The sequence below is a fragment of the Hirundo rustica genome, chromosome 2 (genome assembly GCF_015227805.2).
Source record: "Hirundo rustica isolate bHirRus1 chromosome 2, bHirRus1.pri.v3, whole genome shotgun sequence".
In the NCBI taxonomy this organism is placed as follows: Eukaryota; Metazoa; Chordata; class Aves; order Passeriformes; family Hirundinidae; genus Hirundo; species Hirundo rustica.
Genome location: NC_053451.1, coordinates 28,156,864 through 28,177,024, shown reverse-complemented (window position 1 = coordinate 28,177,024; position 20,161 = coordinate 28,156,864). Strand labels below are relative to the sequence as shown.

General features: G+C 42.8%; 1 protein-coding gene across 3 annotated transcripts in view; it reads right to left on the bottom strand.

Moving 5' to 3' along the window:
• Window positions 1-20,161, bottom strand: part of CASR (calcium sensing receptor) — a 75,365-nt gene that overhangs the window by 5,314 nt on the left and 49,890 nt on the right. For all 3 annotated transcript variants that reach the window (XM_040057103.2, XM_040057102.2, XM_058419491.1), the window contains exons 5-6: window positions 5,053-5,283; window positions 1,462-1,585 (exon numbers count right to left, since the gene is read on the bottom strand). In XM_040057103.2, the coding sequence (XP_039913037.1) occupies window positions 1,462-1,585; window positions 5,053-5,283 (355 nt within the window). The remainder of the gene's footprint in view (window positions 1-1,461; window positions 1,586-5,052; window positions 5,284-20,161) is intronic.

Below are 20,161 nucleotides of genomic sequence, written 5' to 3'. Positions count from 1 at the left end.
CACGGAAGGGAGTAAACCTAGTCTCCCTCCTCCTGCAAGGCTGCTCATTCTTTCCCCTTCGCTAGTGTTGTTAACACTAGAGGGCACACAGCTTCTCATTCTGGTTGGAAACTCAGCCACCCAAGAGCTTCTTTTCAGGGAGACCAAAGACCAGCTCCATGGTCACACAAGGACCAGCGCTGCTCCCAGACAAAGTGTGGGAGCAAACAGCTAGGAAAGGACAGATTGTTTCCTCCGGTAGCATCAGTGTCTCAGCTGGATGAAACTGGTTGTAAAACTGCTCTCTATGCCTATAAAACTGGCAAGCACAGGAAATAAAGACCATTACTGTCAGCTGAAATTGCAGCAGGAAACTGTAGAGTCAGAAAACAGTCACCACCTTAGCCCTGTAAATTTCACCTCCACACCAGAGCTAGCCCCAAAATTTAGTGAAAAACACCAGAAGACTCCTATTACACATGACCGAAATGGTTTCTTTTCAATCCAAGAATGCTGCTTCCAAGCATCCTGTAGTACTATATGGTCATGCTAAAAAAACATCATTCCTGTCTGGTAGGACACAAATTATATTCTCCCAAAGAACACTTGTTGAGTTTTGCAAGCAGCTTGCTGAATTATTCATCTCTGGCAAGGTCTGCAGTGTTTGCTGGGACCAGTGCACTGGAGAAGGTGTGAAGAGGTCCCAAGTGCCTTGCAGTGTGGAGAGGACTGATATACTAAAGAATTTACTTGCCTTCATTACTCTGGGGATGCCCAACACTGAGGGAGCACTAGTGGTGTTGGAAATTCAAAAATTTTCAACCATTTCTAAACCTGAGTTTACTTTTCCCATCTCCTCCAGAATGCAAATGGCTTGATCCAAGCTCCCAATGAAACAAACAAAAAAACACGTCCGGGGTGCTCCGTAGGATCCACAAGATTCTGATCTTTTGCAGTGCCAGTGATTCACAGAACCTGTAGTTGGTGAGTCCATAAAGGAAAATACTCCTCTCTGCTTGTGGAATCTGGGATGTAATGGATTTTATTTCTTTGTAAAGCATGAAATAAACCCCTGACATTTTGAGGAAAAGATGGGGGCAGACAGTTAACTACAGAATTTAGGATGGGGAATCTCTCCCTCCTCCAGGTTTTTGGTGGAAGAAAAGCTACTGCTGCAGTGTAATAGAGTTGCTTGTGGCTACCTGGGTGGCTTTCTATATGCAAATTGTTTTTCAAGTTCTCTGCCTTAATTTTCCTAAAGCAGAGCAGAAGGGACAATCAGGCTTAGCAGTAGTCAGGACCTGAGGACCACGGGACTCAACTCCTGTAAGCTTTTCAGAAGTGCCTCAGACTTTCTGTGAAGCCTCCTGGCAAGGCAGGCACCAGCCCAGCGCTGCAGGGAAGCGATTTCAGCACAACTGCGGGTGATGTCCGGGAGGACACCGCCCTCGAGAAGGCCCAGAGCAGCTCTGTGGGCGTTACCTGTCTCGTCGCTGTACTCCCCGTCGGGGCAGTCCACGCACTCGAAGCAGCAGGTGGGCTCCCCCTCAATGATGCCCTTCCTCGTGCCCGGCAGGCAGTCCCTGCTGCAGTTGGAGAAAGGCACCTGCAAGAAAAGAGCCCGAGCAGGTTAATGGTGCCAATGCCTTACTATGGCAAGACCTTGGCTTCCTCCAAGGGTGTTATTGCTTGGTTGGCATGCTGGATGAAGAGCCTCAAATGCTCACCCCTTCATCCCACAGAATAGACACATTTTGCCCAATAATCCTTCCCCAACCCACTGCAGTGAGATTTCTTTGAAGGAACACATCAAGGGACGGTAAGGAATATCGGCAGATCTTTGTAACCTCTACTGTGTTGTGGGCATTGCAAACTGGAATGTGACCGTGATATACATACCCCAAAACAGTCATTAGATGGTTAGAAGAAAAGGCAGTCAATCTCTGCTGGCAGGAATTTGAGTCAGCCTTGGAAATGACAGGCCCTGACAATTGATCCCCAATCTGATACACTGCATATTGTCTGCTAATAATTTATGGGAATTGAAATGGTTTTCTGAAACTCACTTCTTCTTTAAGAACACTGAGCATCTAAAGATGCAAATCAGTAGCACTTTACAGATGCAAAGGTTTCCAGACCTCTGCTGCTGTAAGTGATGTCACCTGCTGACTGTGCATTTCTGCTGTGCCTGAGCCCGCCTGAGCCCACCTGAGCTGTCGTGTCCCGGCAGCAAGCGGTTGTATGGACACACTCACTGCATGCCTGAAGTACAGTGACACAAAGACTTCAGCATGATAAATGGAAGCCTGGGCCTTTGTCACATAGAGCATGACCCGAGGTTGAGCTCACCTTTTCCCAACTAAATTAAGGAAAGAGGGTTGACATAGAACATGGCTTTCTCAGCTCAGGAGAGTTAAACCTACAATTCCCACTGCTAGCAAAGCACCACGATCCATACATAGTTAATGGCTGTTCTGTTTAGAAGCCTCCATTCACCGTTTTTGGAAGTTTGATGCTAGTTTACCCTAGTGCTACCAACTTGTTGATCTCCAGGAACTACCTCTTGATGCACTTATGCAACGACCCCTACCTATGGTTTGGAAGTTCCCTACTTGCAGGCATCAATCTCAGCCACAGGGAAAGCAAAGCCCTTGTTAATGATGATTGCTATGCAGAGATGACCACTCTGTGGCTCAGGTGAGGGCAGTCCCTGTTGCCTATCACTCTCAAGTGCAGCTGCAGTTTGGGAATGCTGTTCCTAAGCTGTTCATCAGGATTACGTCATTGATGGGATAGAAACATACACAGGGCAAATCCCTGCTGCTCCCAGCTTGAAGCACTCTTTGCTGTTAGTGCCTATTGCTGTAAGCACAGTGCTCCTATTCCTTGGGACAGTCTTTGAGCAGGAGTGCATCCCTCAAGAGGACTTCAGTCTAGGCTGTCTTTCTCCAGGCTGCCACCAGTGATTTTGAGCAGAGCTGAATCAAAGGCCTAGCTGAAGTCACACACTGCTTCCCCATTATCTACCAAGCTGATTGAGCTTCCAAGGAGGAAAATTAAATTGGTTTGGGATGATTTTATCTTGACAAATACATGTTGGCTTGTTCTTATCAGTTTATTATAGTCTAAGTGTTTATAAATAGTTTAATTTTATTTTATCAAGCCCTTTAGGTTACTGGAGCTCAACTCAATTGTGTGTAATCCCCTTGGTTCTCCTGTAGCTGCTTTAAAAACAGGCATTACAATTGCTCTCTGATCCTTTGAGACATCATGCGTCCTCCACATTTCTCGAAGATGAATTGCTAGTACTTTTGTGATTGCTCTGGTTGAATTCTTAAGTATTCTGTGGGGAATTTCATCAAGTTCTGCCAAAATGAATCTATCTATCTTACCTACTCTTTAACTCATTCTTTTGCAAGTCTGCCCAATGCTGAAGTTTCTGAATGTTAAAATTACCTACATTTAAACTTTTGTTGGGGATGACAAGAGGCACAGTGAGTGAAGTACTGGCTGCTCTTTTTGAACAGAGCCTTTTATCTGAGAGAAATTAGGAGTTTATAAACTGAAAGAAAAAAAAAAAAAAGGCTGCAGCAGACACAGAGATTGCAAACGCTTCCACTGCACAAAATTTACGTGCTTTGGCATTACACTTGGCAACATCCTGTCACTTTTTTAACAGTTTAGGACAGAGAATGAAGTTTAATTTTGCCCTGCTGGAGAAATTTAGACCAAGAGAACACAATTGCTCAGTTAAAGTAAAAAACCCAATAAATCCTAAGTGTTGGAAAAAGTGCAAGATGCATTTGCAACAATCAGAAGGAGGGATTATAATATCAGGGTTTAAGTTCCACTTGTAGTTAGTGCTTAGAGACTCCAACTGGGATTAGAAAAGCTCTGAGTTCAGTATTTCTGTGGTAGTATGCTCTGTTCAATTCATGCCTCCTTCAGAGTGCTCTGGACCTGAACCAGAAGTGAAGTTGGAGTAAAGGAAAGGCTGAACTCATGCTGTAGCTGTTTTGGGCAAGTAGCGAAGGCAGAAGCCTTACCTGATCTGCCAGCCAATGTGGATAATCAGCTGGAAGTGAATTGCCTTGTTCATTAATCAGGTGCTGATTTAACACATTGAAAAATCACAGCAGGGCCTGGCAGTGACATTTCTGAGCTAATACTCTACTCCCTGTGTCAGTCCCCAGACCACAAACCGTATGCCCACTCAGTATTCCCTCTGGGAGTCAGAGTTTCTGCCTAGCTGGCTGCTGCCAGCTGTGACAGCAGTTCATCTGGCTCTGATCTGGAGATGTCTGCACCATGTTTCCATCATGTGGGTCAGACACAGCCTGGCTGCTAGTGACAAAAATTATGCTGAAAAGATTTAGCATATGCAAGACAGTGGAGAAGGACTTAGGCCTGACTGAATTCAATTGATACATCTTGAGATCACTACTTCTGAGGCTGCAGAAGCATCCTCTAGGAAAACACAAAAAAAAGGTAGCAGGTGCTGGCATCTTCCACTATTTGAGCACCATGCCCAGGTTAGCCCAGGCAGATGGACAGGGCTTGTTCTGTTGGTTTGCAAGGCAAGGGTGTGAGGAAGGCTCTGGGACTCACTTGGTGGGTAAAGCCAGCAGAAGGAGTTGTAAATACAACGAAGAGCAAGAAGAGACGCTTCTCGATACAGAGATAATGGGAGTGAAAGAGATGGCTCTTTTCAGCAATTAAACTACTGAGTTCAGGAACAATTGATTTAGACAACAACCAGACTTGGGTAACGACTTTCTCATCCCTTCCGAAGCACTGTTATAAAATTCTACTTTATCTGCTTGGGCCATGAAAAAAAGACATAATTTAAAACATTATGACCCAGGGTCAACAAATGTACAGAAGGGGAGGAGACATTGTCTGTTATTTCAGTGTCTAAGAAGGGTATGAAAGACTATGGTGGAGATTGTGTATACAGTAAGATGAATGGATCCTTTAATGAGATGTGGAGCCATAACATGAGGAGTGTGCAGGGCTAGTTCAAATTTGAGCTTGTGATCTGGAAAATACTGCTGTGAGGATTTAAACACTTACCTCCTTAGAGAATCCACCCCACAGGATCTTGTTTTCATTGATAAAAAGCCTCTCTCCTTTCTTGGCATAAACATTGTAGTGGCCAACTTCTTCAAAGACGACTGAGCCATCCTCCGGAGAGAGATGCCAATTAATAATTGAGTAATTTCCTACCAGGTCCCCAAACTCATCAAAATCCACTTGCTCGCCCATGTTATTGGTGAAATTTAAGTGTCGCAGATGCTTGAGAACCTAGAGAGAGAGAGAGAGAGAGACACTATGAATGCCTGTGTGTTACAACACTAGCACAGCACACATCTGCAATGGGGACAGAACGGGAAGAATCACTTCACTACAAACCTTCTCTCTTCAAACCTTTTAATCACAGCAGCAGGAGGTTTTCTATCTCGTGGACACACAGAGCCTGTAGAAACCTTGTAGACAACACAAGGTATCGTGGCCCTATGGGTGGTTGGCAACCCATCTGTAACACTTACTGATGCTACCCCATCATCCATTTAGCATTCCTCTTTGGTCCTCTGAGTCACCTCTGCAAGTCCAGAGCTCTTTATTAGGGCCAGGGAAGTGGCAGCAGCCTCTCAAGTGTTTCAGTCACTCATGCATCACTCTTACCCTGCCCTTGCAACCACTTCGTGATCACTCAGAAACAGGAGTGCTTGAGAAACAACTCAGATTTTATTCTGGATTGAAAAAATGCCCAATGCACTTCAGTAAGAAAATCCCAGCAAATCAAGTTCATTTGTCATATAGCAGACCTGCAGAACTCTTACCACTTCTTTTGGCTTCTGTCTCATGGTTGCATAGTTGAAAGTAATCACATTCTGCCTGTTCCCAGGAGTCCTTCCCTGTAATTTTCACCTCATGCCTTAATATGTCATATAGCATCATAAAATTATTAAGGCTGAAAAATGCCTCCAAGATCATCAAGTCCAACCATTAACCCAGCACTGCTCCATTTCTCACCAAACCATGTCCCCAGGTGCCATCTCCACGTGTTTTTTGAACACTTCCAGGAACAGTGATTTCACCACTTTCCTTGACAGCCTATTCCAATGCCTGACCACCCTTTCAGTGAAGTTTTTTTTTTTTCCTAATATTCAATATAAGCCTTCTCTGGCACGACTTGAGGCCATTTCCTCTCATCATGTCACTTTTCTCACCTGTGAGAAAAGACCAACCTCCTCCTTGCCACAACCTCCTTTTACGGAGTTATTGAGAGTGGTAATGTCCCCCTAAGCTTCTTCTTCTCCAGCTAAACATCCCCTCCTTCCCTCAGCCACTCATCCTCAGACTTATTTTCCAGACCCTTCACCTGCTCTTTTGCCCTTTCCTGGATGTGCTCTGGCACCTCCATGTCTTTCTTGCAGTGAGTGCCCAGAACTGGACACAGCACTCGAGGTGTGACATCAGCGGTGCCCAGCACAGCGGGAACGATCCCTGCCCTGGTCCTGCTGGCCACACCATTGCTGACACAGGCCAGGTGCCATTGGCCTTCTTGGTCACCTGGGTACAGCTGGCTCATGTTCAGCTGGCTCCCAACCAGCATGCTGCATGTCCCTAATCCCAGGGACAACTGTAGCTGTAAAGTTCATGAGCTAGGTACAGGTCTGACAAACAGGTCTAAGAAACTGCAGCATGAAAAGAAAGCCTGTACTGTCAACTGTGATACAATTCATCCACATCGTATTTCTGTTCAAAATACAATTGCAGATTTATGCGCTTATCAGATTTCTCCCCAAGCTCATTTATGGAAAGATGAGGTGACTCTGAGGGCGGCTGTCAGATGCCCCTAGACCCCAGCAGCGTAGTTGCTGCTGTGGTTCTACTGCCTGTGACAGCTTGTAAGCTCCGTCTCCCACCTGTGAGTGCCCAAACATACAACTCTGGATGACAAAATGTAAGAGAAACCAAAACTAAATCAATTTGTCTGGGCAGTCAGAGTCCTCTTCACCCCACAGACAGAACAGACAATATTGTTTTGATGAATCCTTTTCACCTGGAAACACAGAGACAGGGGAACAGAATCACTTCATTAATTTCTGTCAGTTTTGCTAAATTGTCTAATTTTTCACTGTTTCCTTTTGGGATCCTCCTATCTCAATCTAAAATCCTCAGAGCCACAGATACCTTCCTTCCACTGCCTGTTTCAGTGCCAGCCTGAGGGAGTCTGGAAAAATTGCTGTAGTACTACAAAGGATGTGGCCAACAATACATTTTCGGCTTGTGTGATGTTGATGGAAGGATATCAAAATATTGCCAGAATACTCAGTCTTTGGATAATGGGTGAGACAGAGAAGGAAGGATTTTTTCTGTCTTTCTCATCCCTGTTGCCCCTCCTCTGGAGACCAGCTCATCCATAAGATGTGCAGCTGGAATGATCTCACCAAAGAACCAGGACCCGTGCCTGGAAGATCCCACCCTCTGATGGACACACCAAAAGAAGGTGCTCTGCGCTGGCACTTTGCTGTGGAGAGCTGGAGCATTGCCTGTTGTGGGTAAGGAAACAGAAGACTGCTCCCCTCTCATTCCCCTCATTCCTGAGGGGTACCCAGGAATATGCTGCTTGCCCAGCTCCATCAGGGGACAGTGAGAACAGAGCAGAAGCAGCTCTGTGGTCATAACAGGTGACAGGGTCTGCAGATCCACAGTGAGGTGCTCTACTGCCTCACCTCACTGTGGCCTCATCTGCAGAGGGGCTTCAATCTTGGTCTGGCTGTTACCAGAAACTTTGTCCGTCAGCAGTGCAGGTGCTCAGCAGGGCAGCTCACATTCCTCTGCAGGCTCTGGCACCTACCACAGGATGACAGCTGCAGCTTTGATGTCCAGATCAGGTCTGTCCTTATGCTGAGCCTAATGTGATGCTTCTCCTCACTCCAACTCAGTATGACACTCTTATGCAGCACTACTGCATCCTTCTGAACAACACCAGGATATCCTGACTGAGTATCACTGCTGGGTTGACTGTTACCTCGACAGACCGGAGACCTTGCCCTGGTTTTAACTGCAGTTGCTACACACACTCTAGGAAACAGTCTTGCAAGAGCCATATTAAAGATTCTTAATTTCAAGTCCCGCCTCTCCTGGTGGTCAGCTGCAGCAGCACAAGGCTCACTGGTCTTAGGGATCAGCCAGACTAATGGTGGAGAAACTTCTGGATTCCCTGAATGCAATTTTTTGTTTGTTTAATTTCATAACATTCATATCAATTTTTCCTTTTCCTTCCCTCCTGTCATTAGGTTTCTTAAAAAGTAATACATACCCCTGGCTTTTAGTGGGGTTTTGTAGGATTAGTTTGACTGTATCTTTCCCTTGTTCACGCACACATTACACCTGAGGATTCAGGTTATAAATGATTTCATGTATGACCTGACACATCTGTCTGACTGTTAATTCATATAAAAGAACTGATCTGCAATTAATGTTGTCTTTCCCCAGGCAGAGTACAACAGCTTCAGCTCTGCAACTGTAACTAGTGGGTACAAAATGTATATCAGTTTATGCACAAAAGGCACATGACCTGATTAAAATCCCAAGTGGAGAGGCAACAGGAATAACAAAGCCTTTTTTTTTTTTTTTTTTTTTTTTTTTTTTTTGGTCGTTGTTGTTTTCTTTCCAGAAAACAATGAAGTTTTTCTTAAAATCTAAATTTCTGAGGGGCAACTTGTAAAATGAACTATCAGAACATGTTTCTTTTTCAGAGAGCAAGAAAGTCCCAGGATCATATATATCTCTGTATCTCACAAGTTCTGCTCTTTACAGGGTGAAAATACAGTTTAAACAGACAAGGAATATATAAGCACTAAACTTTGAATGAGGAAGTTCTAGACTCTGAATAACCACAGCACTATTTTATAGTCACCAGTCTATCAATGATTGGCTGAATGATTTACAAATAAAAATGAGCCACTATGTTTGTAACTAAAGATAGAAACATACTTAACCAGGACTCAATCCACAAAGAGCTAAAAGACCCTGCTTCAGCCAGGCTAACAACATGTGTCAGGGGTAGGAGTATCATATCCTGGAACCAAGAGTTTCTGAAAGAAGTGCTGACCTTGTGGCTTGGATACCCTGTCAGTGGCTGGTGGAAGCCTGTAGGGAGAGCACTGTGCAAGCTGTTGTCTTCAGATATTTCTTTCTGTAATTTTTCCTTCTTTTCTTTTCTCTCTGTCACAGACTTCATGTTGAATTGCAAAGCCTTTTAATTAAAACATCTATTATCAGAAAGGACTTGCAAGCTGCCCTCTAGTTCACCCTCCCATTATTCCTGGTAAGGCCATTCCCAGCCATGCAGCATCCCATACTTTATCCAGCCTAGATATTCTGGCTCATGTGGTTTCCACTTTTATGGGAGGTAAAGCTGTAACATAAATATAGTTGCATTAGACCAGGCTGGCAGATTACCTGCCCAGGACCTGTTTGGGACTGTGGCCAACAGCAAATACCTACAGCAGGAACACAGGGGCTGTGATCCTTCCCCTGAAAACTCTCACCCATTTTGCAGCTCAGTGACTTCCTGGGCCAGAGGTTTTGTACCCAATAACCTTTGGGTGGACTTTACTTCCATGACACTGCACATTTGTGTTCTGTACCTGTGCAAACTTTTCACATCCACAGCCTCCTACAGCACAGAGACCTACATTTTATGAGACAAGCACCTCTCCATCCCTTTTGGAACAGCGCAGCTATAGAATCTCTTTTGATGACCTTTATGCTTATATTGGCAAAGAACTGTCATTTGCCGCTCATCTTTTCCATGCCTATCAGAACTTTACAATCACCTCTCTTCACACACCTCTTTCTCAGGCTGCTGAGCCCGATCTGATGTTGCTACATCTTGTACAGAAGCTGTTTCACTGACCCTTCTCTAAATATTCCTGGTCTCCACCGGTTCTGAGTCTTGCACATGATACTGGAGTAAGATGCACCAAAGGGTTGAGAAAATGGCCCCAGGACACCCTGTCTGCCTCTCTATCTCTTTTCCAGTGTGACTATTCTTAAAAGTGCACTTGCTTTTTTTGACTACTGTTCAGACAGACCTGAGGAGTCCACCTGTATACTTGATCAACCTCATTTCTGATAAGTCAGTCTAATGATGCATTTTTATCCTCTGCTGACTATCTTTCAACCGACACACACATAAGTTCTGAATTTGCTGACAGGCTACCAGAAGATGCCCTCAAGAAGCCTGAGCATACTCTGTGAATAGAAGTTCTCTTACCCATACACATCCCAAAGCCTTCAAAGCACTTCAGAATGTTTGTGAGTTAGGGCTTCTCTTTAGAGAAGTCATGGTCACTCTTCTTCAGTATATTCTATTTTTTCCTTCCTAATTTTTTTAAAAACCCCAATTTCTAATAATGGGTTCAATCATGCTCTGCAAGTTCCTTGGATCTCCTCCACAACCCTTTTGGAAAAATTGATGTCTCATCTGTCAGCTTTCTAGGCCTCAGGGCCCAAGATTTTTCAAGTGAGGAGATGGACACCACAGCCAGCTCTTCAGCTCCTTTGCCTGTGAGCTCTGGCAGATCCCTTGGGTGAATATTGTTCACTTGCCCTGAAGTATCAAGGTTCATTTTGCTTTTGTGTTCCATAGTTTCTTCTATAGTCAGATGAATTAGACAGATCCTCTAAAAGTCTCCCATAAATAACCAAACCTTCTTAAGTTTGTCCATGAGGAGCACACTTCTCTTCTGTCATGGCCTTAGCTTGTCTTTTGCAGTAGTAATCTATGGCTCAACAAACAGTCCTACTCCTGAAACGTTTAAAGCAGGATTTATGAGCTTTTACCCCATTGCAGGATGCTGCTTATTAATTTTTCTGGACTGCCTTATTTTATTTTTACATTTAATCTGGCAGAGTTTATGAGTCTTCCAATTTTACTCACTGGACATAACTCAGTTATTTGAAGGATGCTGTCTCACTTTTAACAAACACCACCTAACACCTTTGTTTCGCACTGCCAGCTTCTTTTTGCCCCTTTCCTTGATTTGCAGTATAGACTTACTGTTATAGACTAGTTCTGTCACTAGTATTGGGGATGATGGCAGGCAAATACATAAATTTTTAAATTTTCAGTGCTGTCGGATAGCAGAGAATTTTGTCTCTGCATGCATGCCCAAAGTTGAACTTTGAGCTGTCCTCTGAAGCACAAGCCACAGACTAGTTGTGCATTTTGATAGCAGCTGGACTAAACAACAGTGGCATGTCCTAAATACTCCAGCTAGTAAGGAGATAGGAGAGAGATCCACCAGTTAGGAGGCTGATTGCAACCAAAACCCAGGGCTCAGGGCTAGAAACAAGAAAGTGAAAATCATGTCTGGATGAAAAACACTGGAAGTAGGGCAAGATCCTGGAGATAAAGGAGATGTGTGGAGACAAGTATTGGGGGATGCGCAGTAGCCTTGGCCAATAATGCTTGAGAAAGGCAACTGAGAGGAGCTGCACAGCATAAACTGAGAAATTCCACCTTGAGAGACCTCCACCGTGTCCCTACCAGGAAGGGGAGACCTGGTGATGTAACACTGTAGGGAAAGCAAGAGTGTGTGAGATACCAACCAGTTAACAGTTGTAGTCTTGTTAATTCTTATATAAACATTAATTCTTAAATAAACGTCAGTATCCAGGTGTGCTATGGGCTCTCCTTCACTCTGTCTCAACTGTGACAGGTCCTTAACTAGTCTCCATATACTGTCAAAGGTTTAAAATCCTTGGCTTCTTTCTGCAGTTTCTTTCTGATGTGTTTCCTCCTTAAGTCAAATGGTCCCGCAATGGGCACATTATTATAGGTGTCTGTCACCATGAAAGACAAACAGTTATCCCTCCTAACACACAGTTGCAAGCAATCCCGTCTTGACAATGAACATACATTTCCCCATGCTTAAGTTTTAATTTCTGTCTACCTATCTCTCTTCAGGCCTGTAAAACAGTTCTGAACTGATAGGTACCAAATGTTTTATTCTTTGGTTTGGTAGAGTGCCCATGCTGAGAACAGCTAACAATACCACATCAGGGCTCAGTGTGAGTGAAGATGAAAAGCTGGCAACTGTCCTCAAGATGGCAAGTCCTGACTTCCACTTTGAATTGCAGAGGGCCCCATCTCCTCTCCTGTTTTGGATCTCTCATCAAGCACATGGAGAAGATGCCTTCATGCTGCTGTAACAGGTGTAAGGACTTGAGAGATCAGCTATCGCATTAGGCCAGGGGTCACGGCGCACAGGACCTGGGTTTTGCCAGTGGCCAGGTATCACGAGGAAGTATGCCCAGGCCAGTTCTGAAAGAGCCACTCATAAAATACTTCAAGAGCAATGTTGTCTGAAGCAATAGTTCTTTGATGTTTTTTTCTTTCTTCCTTTCACTTTCAAATACCTATGTGTCATTCTTTGTTTACAGGTTAGAAAGCTCAAGTTTCTACTTTCTCAATCAAATCCTTAATTCCTGCTGCACTCTCTAATTTGCCCTGTCTTGTTCTGCCCATTTTTTTATGTAGGGCCAGCTCTTGGGCTTTCTGAAAGGCAGTGCGGTTATCACAGCATCAACCAGTTCTGACACACAGGAACCAAGCAGGCAGGAAGGTGCTGGCCCTGGCCCCTTATGTCAGTAATACCTGTTTCCAGAAGCCTGAAGCAGAGCAAGATGAATTTCACCCTTCTGTCCAAAGCAGTCTTCTTGCCAGCAGGAGCTGAAGTTTCCTTCCCCTCTACAACCTCTCCTCCATCCCTGCTGCCCTTTGTACACCAAGAGGGACAGCATGTAGTGCTGATGTTGCTTTTAAAACCAAGATGCTGGAATGTGCCAACACCAATAATCTCACCTTTTTCCAAAGGTCATCCAGAAGATAATGGAATCCTTCAGCCAGTGAAGGATGTGATTCATTGCCTCACACCACTTGCTACATTCACAGAATCATAGAATATTCTGAGTTGGAAGGGACCCACAAGGATCATCAAGTCCAGCTCCTGGCCCTGCACAGGACCCCCCAGGAATCACACCATGTGCCTGAGAGCGTTGTTCAAATGCTTCTTGAACTCTGTCAGGCTCGGTGCTGTGACCACTGCCCTGTGGAGCCTGTGCCAGTGCCCAATCACCCTCTGGGTGAAGGACCCAGATTAGCTATTTTCTTAATAGCTAATCTAAACCTCCCCAGACACAGCTTCAGGCCATTCCCTTAGGTCCTGTCTCTGGTGACGACATTCCAGCCAAGCTGCCTGGTTTCTATTGGTTTGCTGCTCTGAAGAAGTGACTGTTAATACTTTTTTTCACTATAAGGGTGATAAAAGGTGGCGAAGCTGGAAGGTACCCAGGAACAGAGCTGTGATTCTCACTGTAAATACCTCACAAAAAAATTGGATGTCTCCCTGTTACACACATCCAGCTTCACAAGGAGTGCCTCATGTGTAGTTGGGATACTGAGCACTTCATTCCAAAATAATGAAAACCAGTGAACACTTACTGTGAAAGGCCTGGGCTGTACTCCAGAATTGAAACTGTCAGGTTGGTAACAGGGCAGATGAACAAAAGGAGATAGACTGGAAGAAGGGCTGGTGTTGAAGAGAGAGGAACTGATGGTCAGCCAGAGATACACAGACAATACTCCAAGGGAAATTTGGCAAGATGGAATGGACATCCCAGCTCTGGTGAAATGCTAGGTCTGCACTGGATTGAAAAGCAGAATGAAAGCAAGAGTTCATTCAATACTCAAGAATAGCTGTGTGAAGCCTGAGAAAAACTCAAGAACATTCAATGTTATGCTTTGATAAGAACCAAACGATTTCCTTGTAAAGCTAGGAAGGTCAGTGGATAACGCAGTTAAATTTGTATGACAAAAACCATGTGCCATATGTTAGAAGTAGTAATTTAAGCTATTCATAATTTTTATGGAAGAAAATTAACTAACCACTCAAGACAAAGATGTGTTCATTATTGTAGGCAGCCCAGTAAAAACACTCTGTGCCTTATGCAGTGGAAAGAACAAACAAAATATTAGGACATGAAAGTAAGAAAAAATTATACTGAAAATATAGCACCAATAGTAGAAGTCTCCTCTGGAAAAAGCTGTTAGTTCTAGTCATCAGATCAGAAAAGAAGAATTAAATTAAATGAAGATAAGACAGGTCCATAGGTGGTGATGATAGCTCTTGGACAGTTAGTCTTCCATTTCAAGATAAATGAAAGCATGGAATTATATAATTGTTTATGACACACATAGTGATTTGTGGGAAAGAGGTGATATATTCTCACAGAAGCAGAGAGCCCTGTCCCTGCAAAGGCAACTGACTTTATTCAGGTCTCCAGAGAAATACAGGACATCCAGCTGATACCATGAGATGTGCTGAACGTCATTTTGTAACTGATAACTGGCTCTGTTCTGCTTCTGTCGAGGATATGATCCCTAGGCAGATGAGGGCTGGATCTCTCTCTGCCTCTTCCATTGACCCTGTCTTTGAGGAAGGGCAACACTGGAGCCGGCATGGCATTATGTCCTTTCTTTGTGAGAGGGAAGCAGGATCTCCAATAGAAACTTGAGGAAATTGGGAGAGGAAGGAACTCACGTGGACTGCATTGGAAATGCCCTCGCTGCTCAGAGGAGGGTGCTTGGTGCTTCTCTTGTCTCATTCTGTGCTGTGAGTGCTTAGTCAGCTTGGAAGCTGGTGAAGCCTAGAGTTTCCTAAGACAAGGACCAGTTTTACTGCCTGTTACTGGGCTTGATGGGTCAGCTTATGTGGTGTTTTCACCAGCAATCAAGTGACCCTGCTCTGCTGCTTAAAAACTGCAGCTGCTTTGATGCTTTCTTGCCAATGAAGGTGACAAAATGAACAAATTAATAGCTACTACTATGGCAGTAGAAGCAAGTAACTTAAACCAAAAATGTCAAAGGCAAGCATTTCTACCTGGGATTTGATATAAAATTGGACTAATCTGATTTAGCTTCAGTTTTACTACAGTACCATATTTACAAGGATGTCCAGAGAGAAATCAAAAGCCCGAGCTTAATGGATTTCACGACAGAGACTGCACAAGTCAGGTGCAACTATGATACTTCAGAAAAATCCATTTTGTATTTACTGGTGGTTGCAGATGACTCAATTCCGTTGCAAACCTGAGTCTGAAATGCTGCTAAAAGACCTGTCTGATGAATCACAGAGGTTCCCAAATGAATCAAGAAATGATCTTGCAACATTTTGGCATTGCATGCCTGCTTTTCCAGACTGATTTAACCATCAGTTAGGAGGTTGTAGGACACCGCAAGGATGCAACTGGGATATTTTGTTTCCCCAGGGTCCTCCACAACTCCTGCTGGCCCTGTGCACACCTACAGTTTTAAATGCAATTGTCCATAGAACACCAGTCCTGAGCCTGTACTGTGTAATGCTTAACTGGTAGTAAAAAGCACCTCACATAGGTGTACTATGGTAAAGAATAATGATTTCACCCAGTGTGACCAAAGATTTACATAGAGAAACATGTGAAATCCCGTCAAATGAAATTTAGTACAAATGTATTTTTTAAAGTCAAACTGGAAAGTGTGACCTTCAAGTGACAGTTCTTTTTTTAACTGTAATTACTTTTTTTTTTTTAGTGGGAAAAAGCAGAAACAATTCATTTTGAGTCTGTCAAAATGCTGGTTTGGACAGGGATATTTCCATTAACTGCAATTAGTGAATTTGACTAGCTCTAGAGTAGAAAAGAGGTGACAAAACACTCTTCTACCTCTAACATTTTCCCTTTTTCTGTTTTAAATTAAGATCCATCTGTATGATGGTACCCCAACATATTTGTATAGTCCACAGCATGACAGTGTAGTATTAGTTCCCTAGAGTCCAAAAAAATCCTTTCTACAAGCAACTTCAGGAGTTAGGGCATCTGGAGTAGCCTCAGTCCCAGTTCAATGCCATCCCAAACAGACTTAATCTGATCTACTGACTGCAGTAGGTTTCTTCTGGGGAGAAATGGCTGAAGTGACAGCACCTCTCCCCTCCTTAAATTCTGTGAGCATTAATCCAGTTCCTAGGAACAAGGACAAAAGTTATGGTAGCAAAATGAAAAATAATGTCTGTGGAGAACCCCTAGGTGCAGGATATAATGCTATATAAAATCAAGGAGGCTTCTGACTAGTCTCTGATCTGGTAATATGCAAGCAGAGGACAGTGATGATGGAGGCCTCTGAGTTCCACAGAATGGAAAAAATCCATGGACAAGCTAGAGGAGAGGACTGACTGACTGTATGCATGATAAACCCATTATCAATTCAGAATTTTGCCTGTGCTCATTAAAATGAAAGCTCATTAATTAGAGAGTAATGATATGTTGCCATCCTCATCATAGAAACAGAGCTCAGATAGCAGTATTTATTATGGTGGGCTCTAAAAGCACTAATCCAACACAGAACATCCAAATAAAACTAAAAACCACAGGTGTTGTATTGACAGAAAGCAGAACATAAAAAACCCTGGAGAACAAAGAAGGAAAAAATCACCAGGCAATGTATAAGATGTTCCTTGAACATATTAAAATTGAAAGGTGCCATGTATGGCAGATCCTCATGACATTAAGACTGTAAGAGACAGCTAAAGAGGATGGAATGCTAAAGAGAGAGCTGAGGAGGAGTAGGAAAGCTAAATGAATGATGTATTAGTACCCTCACTATCAGAAAAAAAAATCACAGATATTCTGATCTCAAGGACACTTGTTTTGGAGCCATAATGCAATGTTAACTGAGCTGGAAAGTCCTTAAAGAGAGATTAGAGGGTCGCCTGAGCAATTTAAATTGGATCTAAAAGGCTGACAGAACCAGACAGTTCATCACAGCAGTCCATGAGCAATAAAGAGAGCACTAATACAGCAGCTTTATGATATACACATAAAAATGCCACTGGCTTTGAATGACAAAGTCAATATGCTATCTAATCTTCTTCCACAGCAACCTCAATCCACCTTTCTGCTACACCTGCAAGTGTAATGCATTCCCAACACCGTGTCCAAAGTTCTGCTCTGTGTCAGCCTCTGGTGGGCTGCAACAGCTGCCAAGAAAAGACAATACTGTAAAAGGCAGAGGGAGGTCCTCTGAAGCCAAAGGCTAGTTAGCCTGACATGAATCACAGGAAAAACAATGGAAAACAAGAGTTTAGCGCTTCGAGACATAAAAACAACATGAAAACAATGGAAAACAAGAATAACAGTAGCAATTAATACACAACTACAGAACTAAAACATAATTTCTGCCACCTAATAACATTTGAGGAATCCAGATGTTAAATTCAGGTTGGGTTGATAGACGTATCCCCTCAGAAGTGAAATAACTGAGCTCTGTACTCCACGTAACGTGGATCAAGAATTGCCCAACAGACATCAACAGAGGCAGATCATCAGTTCATGGGGAGTTCCTCCAGCCTCAGTAAACAGCTCACTGTTTCCCAGAATGTTCATCAGTACCCTGGCAGCAGCTACAAAAGCACCACTGGGAAAATTTGCAGAAAATTCATAGATTAAGGTAATAGTAAATAATATTCAAGAAAAAGCATTTCCCCTCAGATTGCTTTCAAACATCTGTGTTTAATACAGTGAAATTCAGGCTTGTGCATCAGGGCATAAGGAATTCACACCAGGCACAGGAAGGGTACCACCTGCTGCAAAGTATTACTGGCAACTAAATGTGACCTTTCCATAGCACATGGTGGCACAGAAGGCTCAGTGCTCCTACAAATGAAGAACTAATAGGAGTATGCAAATGTGGGTTTTTTTTTTTTTTTCACTGTCTGGCTATGCTGAGTCTGTTGAAGGAATACTGAATACATGCCAAAAAGAGGGATGAGTGAATGGACACGGTACAGAACTAAAGCAGAAAACATACCTTATGAGTAAAAGCCCACTCTGTTTAAATTATTAAGGTAAGACCGAGGAATAATTTGATCAATGTGCATAAATATTGTATGGAGAAAAATGATGCATACCTCATCTCGACTTTTAAATCTAATAAAGCAAGCCCAAGTAAGGACCAATGAAACTAAAGGTCAGTAAATCCCAACTGGAAATCAGACATGATCTGTGACAAGAGATGTGGCCTGCTATGGATCATACTAATTAAAAAAAAGGTCTACTAGTCAGCATGTCTTTGGGGAAGATAAATCTTGCTAAACACAGGTTTAGCTGTCAAACACAGCCCTTTAGAAGTGAAATACCTAGGTTTTATATCCGATGTGAAGCAGCCTTTAGCTGGATCAAGACTATTTACTTTCCTGAACGTGGCGTACATTTACATAATTAATTATGGATTAAAGAATTTTAAGACGCACGATCATTTGGAAAGTGACTCCATTTGAACAGGTTTTATGTTTCTGCTGAGGTTTTGTGGAGAGAGATAGTCTCTGGACAGAAAAAGGCAATTGTACATGTACAATGACACCTAATTGTCAGTGCTGCTAGAGGGTATTGTGTGCTGTATGCTCCTGTCTTTACCTACAGCCATGGCATAGAAAAAAAATAAGAGCCACTTATTTTAGCCTTAATACTGTAATTGGTTTGGTTTTCACTTGCAACAAATATGATATGGAGAAATCCCTTGGGTACAATAGCCCAGGTCGCTGTGTACTAAGGGAGAAGGATTTACTGGCAGGAGTCCTAATTGGGTAAATGGTGCTTTAATGCTCTTGGGACATCACCATACTGCACAATAACTGTTATGATGAACCATCTTACAGCCTAAGCTAGGGTTCTTTTTATTAATTTAAGTTTAATATTAAATAGTATACTAAAAATTGTCCTATTATTAAAGCTTCTAATAGATCCAAAGGTTCTAGAGCTCAATGCTTTCAAGCAGTATAATTCACATATGTTGTCTTGCGTAAAAAAGTTCTGATTGAAATGTTATTTTCTGGGAGGTGTTTAATGCCATCCCTACCCAGCTGTGCAGAGAACAACTGTGTAGATGTGTCCCTTTACATCCCTTTGCTGTCGCCTTTCCTCAAACAGCCCTTTATGGATCAGTCTCTTCAAAGCCCCAATGAGGTCTGAAACTGAATCCTGCACAGAGCACTGCTGATACTATTTTGAAGAACTGCACTGCTCTCTAGGCCTGGAGAAAGTCATAGCTTTCGACTGTAAATTTGTTCCTATTTGGAGCTATAGGATGAATTACTTCAATGCTTGGGTAAGCTCTTCATTAGAATGAGAACCAACAGATTCTGCACTCTAGGTGTAGTTTCTTTTAACAAAACCATGGTAATTCATGAAACCTGAGTTCAAGGCTTATTTATAATCTATTCAAGCAGTACTATCAATGGAAAAAAAAAAAAAAAAAAAAAAAAAAAAAAAAAAAAAAAAGAGTCCCAAAGTTTCCTATAGTCACAGTGAGTTAACCAAACTCATGCAAGCATTTCAGACATTCAGAGTGGGCAAGAACAGTCCTGGGTCCCATCAATGGTCAACTAATGTTCCAGGGGATTCAGTTACTGTGTCTGGACACATGTTCCACTTGTCTACTGGCTTAAATCTTTTTTTTCCATTTCCTCTATCAATATAAGTCTTGGTCAACAAAGAAATCTCAAGTCAAGACTGATTTCTTCAGTCTTTCATGTCATTCTTCCTAGAGGCACTGGTAAAAGTCCTTTCAGAGCAATGTATTTCTTCCAGTTGGAAGACCACTCTTATAATTCTACAAGGCAAAAGGGTCACCATAAAAAGTATTTTTTTCTCATTCCTCCTGACTTCTGTGTGGAGCAAAACCAGTCCTTCATAGTGCATGAAAGTTCACTTTGGGGATAAAACTCTGTGACTGGTTACTAAAGGGTTTGTGAAGGTAGCTGACTACCCAGAAAGAAATGAAATCATAAATTATGCTATGTTTATCATGCCTTTGAAGTTAGCTTCAACTCTACCTTGGGATAAATGGAAATTTTTTATATCCACTTGTTTCCTCATCCCATTTTGTGAGTGCCTTTAGGAAGCTCTCAAGATGCCCTTCGTCACCAGTTCCATCTGTGAATAGTATCTGAAAAGGTCAGTCCTGGAAGAAATTTTACATCTTTTTGTGCAACAAAGACATGCTGTGTTCTTTGTAACAGATACTAGTGTCTGACATCTTGGTAATTCCAGGGATAATTGTTATCTGAAG